The 10,038-nt window shown below is 33.8% G+C and overlaps 1 protein-coding gene across 1 annotated transcript; it reads left to right on the top strand.

The window, feature by feature from the left end:
- Positions 1 to 3,891: 3,891 nt before the first annotated feature.
- Positions 3,892 to 5,145, top strand: LOC139489413 (myb-like protein Q). Its single transcript, XM_071275731.1, has one exon. It carries the CDS (start codon positions 3,892 to 3,894, stop codon positions 5,143 to 5,145), a length of 1,254 nt encoding a protein of 417 aa, XP_071131832.1.
- Positions 5,146 to 10,038: the final 4,893 nt, after the last annotated feature.

Genomic DNA, 10,038 nt, shown 5'->3' with positions numbered 1-10,038 from the left:
TAAAAAAAGATGACATAAATCTAATTTTGTCAAACAATCATTGGTATGATAGAAAAGAAGAGAACACATTGATTAACACATTCTATTGTGATATTGTATAGAAAAAAACGTGAATTTAATCGAAATTGATAGAAAACTAAGAAAAATACCAGATTTAGATAAAAGGGGAAAGGCTAAAAAAGTTGTCTTTTAGCCAATATCTATGGCATAGACCAGATCATTTTTCAAAGTTATGCTAATCGTTTATGGTAATTTTTTAATTTTCCCTGATTTCGCATCAGTTTGAAAGAAATCAAAGTTATTTAATATAGAATAAAAGTTGAGGAACAAAATTATTTCAGATAAATGCAGGAAAAGTTGTCCATTACATTGCAATAAACTAAACATGCATATTATGCATATTATTATTTTTAATATATATTTTTTCTTTAGGATATTTTTTTTTCTTTTCAAATTTATTGTTCAGAAATACAAAGAAGCTAGGAGGAAAGACACAGAGAAATATAAATGTATAGCTTATCATTTTGTGATCAACATCTGGTTATAATTAATTAAGTGAACCACTAAACAAGTGTGTCCACATAATTTATATCTAACTGATTACTGATAACATGCTGAGATAAATTTATAGAAAAATATAAGGAAATCCGGGCTTATGTCTTAGAGTGGTAGTGCTCTACAAGGGCACAGCAGTAAATCGTTTGGATCTGCAGCATAGTTTTCGATTTTGGGAATGAATACTGGTTCCCAAGATTTATTCAAAGTTTGAATTTTAGCAAGAAACTGCATATTTGGCAACAACCGTATACCTCTTTGCTCTTTTCTGAAATGTTTGTCTTTAATAGTGAAACTGTGTAATTCACTGACTCTTGCAGCAGAAGCTAATGCCAAAAGAAAAACTGTCTTCAAGGTAAAATATTTCAATTCTGCTTCCTCTAGTGGTTCGAAAGGTGTCTTTGTCAACATTAGCAAAACATACGGCAAATCCCAATTTGGCGCCAACTGCCTTATTGGTGGATTAATGTTGTACAATCCTTTAATTAAATTACGCAAATCCTTGTTAATAGAAATTCTATCTTTAGATGAATGTATTAAAGCTATTGCTGACTTGTAACCAGCTAAAGTGATTGGCTTACAATTCTTTACAGTATGTAAAAACATAAGAAATTCAGCTATTTCTGGCACAGTTGACGTACTGGGATTGATACCCCGTTCTTGACACCAGCTGTCAAATAGCTTGAGTCTTGCATTATAAACTGTCTGTGTAGATTGTTTTCGTGCATTGGAAATATTGAAGCAATATTTGGTGAAAATCCTTTTGCAGTGTAAGATCTTTTGACACTTTCCAAGCTACAAGATTTAAAACACTTGCATTTGGATGAAGAATTCCATTTTGACTTAATAGATTTTGTTGGACAGGCAGTTGTATTGGAAAGTCTATTAACAGGTTGATAAGTTGACTGTACCACGACTGTCTCGGCCACATTGGCGCTATCAGTAAAATTACACAGTCCTCTTTCTGTATTTTTTGTAATATTCTGTTTAGAATTATCGGTGGCGGGAAGGCATAAGCAAATAGATTTGTCCATTTTATCGACAGCGCATCTATTGACACTGCTGTTTCTTTCGGCCAAGGAGAGCAAAACACTGGCAGCTTCTTGTTTATTGAAGTCGAAAACAGATCTATTACTGGTGTTCCTAGCTTAAGGAACAACAAATTCACTATTGTCATATTTAATGCCCATTCTGTCAAATGAACGATCATTTCCCCCTTGACAGGGCATCTGCTATAATATTCTTTTTCCCAGGAATATGAACAGCTTGGATTTTGACATTGTGATTTATACACCATTTCAAAGATCCCATGCCAAGTAATAAAGGTCTGGGGATCGGGTACCTCCCTGTTAGTTCAGATAACTGACGACAGTTGCATTGTCTATTCTCACTAGCACACTTTTGAATTGTACTTTTGTTATATTAAAATTTTGTCTTTGGCAATTCATAATTTTTCTATAACAAGACCAAAACTTAAGTGAAAATTATTCAATTTTTACAATTTGAGTTAAAGTATTTTGAAGTTTAAATTTTATTTTATTTTCTAAAATTTCTCCTTACATAAGTTACATTATTTTTGGAATGTTAATTTTTGATAAAGAAGAATGACATACAACTTTAATATTTAGATTACGTAATTAAGACGGATAACAAAGAGACATGTAAGTGCTAAATTATTTACTTTGGATTATGTACCTTACATGTAAATTAAGGCTTTTGTTAAACAACCTTTTCCTATTACTCATGTGTGAAATTGTTTATAACACCTGTCACCCATGACTGGATTATTGACCAACCAGCGAAAATAGGTTGTGGTCAAGGGAGTTTTACAAGGTAATTTTTGATTGGTGAAAACAGGAGAAAGTTTAGAAATCAGTGATCATGTGACCACGCCCGCATGGAAACAATTTATGTTTTCAACGGTCACTTTGATTACTGATTTCAAATAATAAACATCAATATTTACTAGAACTTTCTCTTGTTTTACACCAGGTAAGTTGAATTATATTTTTTGTATTTTTGTTTTATTTAAGTTAAAGAGTTTAGATTACTTTATATTGTGGGAAAAGCTTACTAAAGTTAAAATTAATTTTATGATATTCACTTAAATTAATTGTATATATTTTGTATAGATTATATTTCGTTTCCATTGAGATTAATTATTTTTATCTTGGTTACGCTTAGGACGCGATGCTTTATTTATGTAAACAATTGAGAAACGTTTCAAGAATTTATTTAATTAAAATCTATTCTATGTTTAGAAACATTTAGTTAATTTTATAATAGTTATTTTTAAAAGTTTATTTAAAGTTCGGAAATATTTCATATTGTATCCGTATTAACTTTTAAGTATTATAATGTCCAGGGGAGATAATTTGTAATTTTTATTTGCCGGGAGAAATGTCTTTTGTTGATAAAGCAATGATTATTGAGTTAGATCGAAAGCTAAATAACAAGGACATGAAACCTTATTTTCTACTTTATATTTCTGTAAGTTGTGTTTTATATTTTGTAGATAGATTGCTTATTTAGTTCATAAATTAGGTTTTGGAAAGCGACACTTGTCCGCAAGATTTCAGTTTGTTTACAAAATAGTTTGAACATTTTGAATTGACTTTTGAACTTATATTTAAATTGAATTTAGTTAATTTTATTGTATAACACTCATACACGGAACTCGTGACAGAAGACATGTTGTTGCTAAGCAACATGGGTATATTCTTTATTTTAATATTTTGCAAAAAGAGTAAATACTGTTTAAAGAATTATGCAAAGTTATATTACATACCAATTTATTCAGAAATAAATTGTATTTGGTATTAGATTTTATGCGATTAAATATAGAAATAGTTTGGCAAAGATTTTATTAATTTTAAAGGTTTATTATTTCCATAGCAACAAGTTATTATACAAAACATTTTAAATTAAGCATTCTTTTTAGTTGAAATGATTCGGTTTATTTAACATATTGTATTATGCATTAACCTGTGCGTTAAGTTTTGTAAAGCGGTTTCACTTGATAAAATATAGTTTGGGCAAGTTTTATTTAATTAGTTAATATTTGCATAGAGTTATGTCCCTTAATTTAGTTCATTTGTGAAATTCTAAATTTATTATCAAGTGAGACTTGCTATTTTATTGTGTAAAATCTGTAGCACTTTGATTACTGATTTCAAATAATAAACATCAATATTTACTAGAACTTTCTCTTGTTTTACACCAGGCGCTAAAAGTCATCAGACACAGCACAGAAAGTCAGTACAACATTTGGTGGAGAGACCGAAAGATCCAAAGCTAGTCCCAAACAAGTAAGAAGATAACATCAGTACCATACAAATGCCAGCACCACTGAATAGCTACCTTCTCCGAAGTCAAGATACTATAAGACCAGAAGCAAGAGTGCATCAACAAGCAACAGAGACAACAGCTTCAACGTCAACAGCTTCAACATCAACAGGTCCTCTCCTATTAATAGAAAATACGTCAACCTTGACCACACCAACAGCATCAGCAACATCAACTGCATCAACAGCAACATCAACTGCATCAACAGCAACATCAACAGTATCAACTGCATCAACATCATCAACACCTGCAGTAGTCCAAGTGATTAGAGAAGTAAGTGTGAACATGCCTTCAGGAATAAACCTAAACAATTATGATGGGAAATCATCTGCATCACAATGGTGGGGATATTTTATACGTTGGACCCTCATTCAAAAAATGTGCGAACAACAACAGTGTAATTCCTTCCCATTCTTTATGGCAGATGGTATTCCAAAACAATGGTTTGCAACACTTTCAGAAACTGTGCATAATTCATTACAGCTATTGAAGGATGAATTTTTCAAACGCTTTGAAAAATCACAAGGGCTGTTTGATGTTAACATTCTCCAATTAAAACAAGGCCAAAATGAAAGAGTGGATGAGTTTATGGCGCGATTACAAGAAAAAACCACAGGACAGGACATTCCTGACAACATAAAGATAGGCATTGCAATTCAAGGTTTTAGAGGGGAGATAGGGAAAACAGTCCACAACACTTTTCCAAAGCCAGTTACTTTGGAACAATTAAGGGCCATTGCAGAAAATGCAGAGAAATCGGAACAACTTGTACCAGCATCATCAATAACTGCTGATACGATTGCAGCAATACTGGAGGCCAAGATGCAGGAACCATTAGAGGAAATTAGAAGACTGCATACCTCGATCAACATGGCAAAACCAAACCAGCCTCAACAACAGAACAAACCCAGGTACAACAAACCAAGACCAAACTATCGACAAGGACAGGGTTACCAACAACAACACGCTTTTGTACCGCAACAACAGTACATTCAACAACAGCCAGTAGTGTATAATGGACAACAGTACAGCCAACCGATGCCAGCAGCAGTACAGAATCCATATCACCAGCAGCAGCAACAACAACAACAAGATGATGGTTCATGTGAAAATTGTGGTATGTTTTGTGGTACTAATTGCCCAGCAAGAAATAAAGAGTGTTTTAATTGTCATAAGATAGGGCATTATGGTCGTAAATGCAGAGGTTCACAAAAATCTGGTCAAAACCCCCCTTTTCACCGCTAGGGATTCGCGCCTGTCCCTAGGCATTTGTCAAAGGATAGGCACAGAGGTAGAAATTCTTTTGCAGAGGTAAATTTGGTATTGCCTATGCAGAAAAATACTTCAATTATTGATATCAATGGCAGAAAAACACATGCATTGATTGATACTGGTGCAGAAATTACTTGCTGTAGTTTTGATTTTTATAGCAAGTTGGCCCTTTCTGATAAACTTTTGCAATCAGATATTCCATCAATTAAAGGTGTAAGTGGACATAGGTTACAAGTGCTAGGAAAAGTTAATTTACCAATTTCATTTAAAGGTGCTGTTTTTAATTATCATGTTTATGTTATAGATGGGCTACATCATTCTTTTATAGTAGGTTGGGATTTTTTACATGCAAACAAGATTAATATTGATTTTTCTAAAAGTGTATTACAGGTACCAGATAAAGAAAATGCAGATATACCTAAAGTATGTATGATACAGACGTCTAGTACTGGTCTTGCTAGAACGTATTACCCTGTCACTATTTCTCCATTTTGTGAAATGAATGTTGGTGTCAAAATTTCAAAAAGAAATTCAGGAGAAATAGGTCTTTTGGAACCAGTAAGTAATTTAGCGGATTCCAATCTTACGAGTGCTAAATGTTTGGTCAAAATTATTAAGAAAAGAGCGGTCATAAGATTGATGAATCCTACAAATCAGAAAATACACATTCCCGCAACAAAAGTGCTTGCTTCTGTATCAGACATCGATTCAAATTGTATTCATGATTTAGATAATAACATGCCATCTGTTGCTAGTTTACAGCAAACTAAGGAAGCCAAGGAACCTATTAATTTTGATTTCAGCACATCTGATTTGAATTCTGAGCAGAGACAGAAAATGCAGACATTTCTAGCTTCTTATAGAGATATTTTTGCTACTAATTTATCTGAATTAGGTTTTACTAATAGGTACAAGCACAGAATTGAAACTTTTAGGGATTCCAGGCCAGTCAAAATGGGATTCTATAACCAGTCTCCTCATATGCATAAAGAAACAGAAAAGCATTTGGTAGAAATGAAGAAAAACAACATCATCAAAGAATCAACTAGTGAGTATCATTCACCTGTTATATTAGTGAAAAAGAAAACTGCACCGGGTCAGCCTCAGCAGTACAGATTTTGTGTGGACTTTAGAAAATTGAACCTTCAAACAAAAAATTCGTCCTTTCCAATTCCACGGCTAGAAAACGTATTTGACACGATTGGTGAGGTGCAGCCTCAAATTCTGAGTTGTCTCGACCTTCACAGTGGATTTTGGCAAGTCGAGATGGACGAGGAAACCAGACATAAATCAGCTTTTATTACTCGTAATGGTGTCTATGAATTTCTCAGAATGCCTTTTGGTCTTAAAAACGCTCCTATAAGTTTTCAACAGCTCATGTCTAATGTTTTACGTGGTCTCAATTGGCAATTTGTCTTAGTTTATGTGGATGATATTTTGGTATTTAGTAGGAGTTTTGAAGAGCATCTTTCGCATCTAGAACAAGTTTTCACTCGTCTTCGTGATGCAAATCTCACATTGAAACCAAGCAAATGTGTGTTTGCAGCAAAAGAGGTGAAATACTTAGGGCACATCATTTCAAAAGAAGGTATTAAGGTGGATCCTGAAAAGACAAAAGCTATTAGTACTTTTCCTGTCCCTACAAGACAAAAACAGGTCCGCTCATTTTTGGGAATGTGCAATTATTATCGACGCTTTGTTGATTCATATTCTAAGATTGCCACTCCTTTAAATGGGTTGTTAAAGAAGGAAAGAGAAAGAAGTTTTAAATGGAATAGGGAATGTCAAGTAGCTTTTGACAATTTAAAACAAGCTTTATTAACACCTCCTGTCCTGGCTTACCCTGACATGAATAAACCCTTTATGCTGACTTGTGATGCTTCAAATTCAGCTATTGGTTTTGTTCTAGGTCAATTAGACAGTCAGAGAAAAGAGCGTGTCATTGCTTTTGGTGGTAAAAGTTTATCCAAAACTGAACAGGTTTGGAATACAACTGAAAAAGAGTGTTATGCAGTAGTTCAAGGTGTAAAAACATTTAACACTTATCTTGCTACTGGCAAATTCACTATATATACTGATCACAAAGCATTGACATATCTTATGAACCAGAAGGCAAATACAGGTAAACTTACAAGATGGGCAATGGACTTGCAGCATTACAATTTTGAGATTAAGTATAGAAAGGGTTGTAACAATCAAGTAGCTGATGCTCTGAGTAGACGCTCATATCCTGAACAGCCTGACGATGAAAATGAAGTCGCAGCTGTAAAGGTATCTGAAGTGAATACTAGAACAGAAGCTAGTGGCAATGATAAGACTTTTGAGAGTATCCAAGTGGAATTCTTTTATGATGATTACACTATGGTTGCTCCATTAGATCCCGTTATTGCCAGACCAGAATTGTCAAACCTTCCTGCTATTGCAAAGTTGCAACAAAATTGTCATGATTTTGGAAATATGTACAAATTTCTTACTCAGGGTATTCTTCCTGCAGACAATGATCAGAGTTCAAAAGTTCAAAAATCTGCTCAAGATTACTCTATCTGTAATAATGTTCTGTATAAATGGTTTCAGAAGAGAGTCAGAGTTGACAATGGTGAAAAGTGGATTAAACAATTATGTCTCCCTCAAGCTCTTAGAGAGGATGCTCTTTTAAGTTATCATGATAGTTTCGTAGGTGGTGCACATCTTGGGATCGAACGTGTTTATCATGCTTTGAGTCTTAAGTACTTTTGGCCTAAAATGCACCAAAGTATTGAAAACTACATTCGATCATGTGATCGCTGTCAGAGAATTAAAAGAGATACAAAGGGTAAGAAACCACCTCTTAATCCTCTGCCAGTTGACACAACCTTTGAAAGATGGCATATGGATTTTCTGAAACTCAGTAAAACTAACGAAGGTTATTCTTATGTGTTGCTTTTAGTAGATTCTTTTTCTAAATGGAGTGAGGCCTTTCCTATGAAAACTCAAGAAGCTTCTGAGGTTGCAAAGGTTTTATTTCGTGAAATTATTAGTCGTTATGGTGCAATGAAGTGTCTAGTCACAGATCTTGGTAGAAATTTTGTATCGAATTTGGTGAATGCTTTGTGTGAAATGTTGAATATTACAAGGCATCATACAAGTTCCTACCATCCCCAGACAAATGGATTAGTGGAAAGGACCAATAGTACACTTATACAGGCAGTCAGAGCTTATAGTGATAAGGACCAGAACAATTGGCCAAATAAACTCCCTGGTATTTTAATGGCTTTTAGAAATTCTCCGTCAACTCAATCAACAGAGTATTCTCCCTTCTCAATGGTGTTCGGCAAGGAGATGAACTTACCTTTTGACGCATCTGTTTTGCCAAAAGACAATCTGTCAAAAGATGCAAAACACCATTTAGAAGAAATAATTTCAAACCTCAAAATTACCCAAGATTTGGCTGCTGAAAATATTAAGCTTAAACAAGCAAAAATGAAAGAACGATACGACAAAAATACCAAAATTCCCGAATTTAGGCTTAGAGATAAAGTTTTACTTAAAGAACATGTAGTCCCTGTCGGTCGTTCACCAAAATTAGTTGATAAATTTAATGGTCCTTATTACATAACTGACTGTGGGCCGAATTTCACATATAAATTAAGACGCTGCAGTGACCAGAAGGAAGTTAAAGCTATGGTCAATGCGAGCAATCTTAGACAATATGTTGATCCCACTGATTTCCGTGACCCGCCACAAGCTCCAGATCGTCCAGTTCCAGATAATCCACCCAATGCACAAAATAACCCACTTGCAGATAATGATCAAGATGATCAAATTGCAGACGATGAGAGTACAAATTCAGATACTAACAGTGATAATGGAGATGAACCAAACAATGTCATAGATGATACGTTTCATGAGGTTGAGACACTACTAAATACAAGGAAAACAAGAGGAATACAGTATTTTCTTGTGAAATGGAAAGATGGTTCCAAACCGACATGGGAACCAAAACAGAATATTGGAGAGGGATTGATACAAGAATACTTTACGAGGAAAACAAAAAAAGGAAGGAGGAGAAAACAGAAAAAATATTTTACAAGGCCATAGGTGAAAACAAATTACTGTACAAAATTTCACTGGAATAACACAGATAAAGCTTTGATGGCGAATAACTCACTTACATTCAAATAATCTGGATTGAACTCCAGTTTCGAATCTGCGCAGTGGACCTTTCTTTAATTATTTGACCCTTTGATTAACATTTTTTTTCTAATTTCAGAAATTTGATAGGCAAATTATGATGTGAAGTCAAACCTAACAGAATGCATATGTGTTTTGTTGTCAGTAGTGCTAGAGTACGGCCGTGCTCATTCGACTAATCATCACTTTTTTTTATTTTAGCAACTGAGTGTCCTGAGAAACTTGAATCCATTCCAATATTATAGTTATGTATGATGAAGTTAAGTGTTCAGTGAAATGTTACCGAGAGCCAAAGTGGAGGAGTTTAGAGTGTATTAATGTTTAGTTTATTTCTTTTTGTAGGATTTAGAACACAGTTATTTAAACATATTTTTAGATTACATTATGTCATAGAGATTGCAGATCGTGAGATTGCAGATCATGCGCTTACAAGGAGTGAGCATATAAGAAATCATTCATTTTCATGTTTTATATTTGAATTTTATATTGTTATATTGTCTATTAATATGAAAATGTATTGGTACTTTGACTTTTCTGTTGCACTAAAGCACCTGGTTTACTTGATTTTTCATTATTGGAAAACTGCATCAGTACTATTTTTAAAACACACATATTTTAGTGTGAAGTGTTAATCTTCCTCCTCATATGCAAATTGGTACCGTAATACTTATTAAATGCATATTTGCAAACAAGCAA

Source organism: Mytilus edulis, chromosome 9, assembly GCF_963676685.1.
Source record: "Mytilus edulis chromosome 9, xbMytEdul2.2, whole genome shotgun sequence".
Lineage (NCBI taxonomy): Eukaryota > Metazoa > Mollusca > Bivalvia > Mytilida > Mytilidae > Mytilus > Mytilus edulis.
This window is presented reverse-complemented; position numbering and strand designations above follow the sequence as displayed.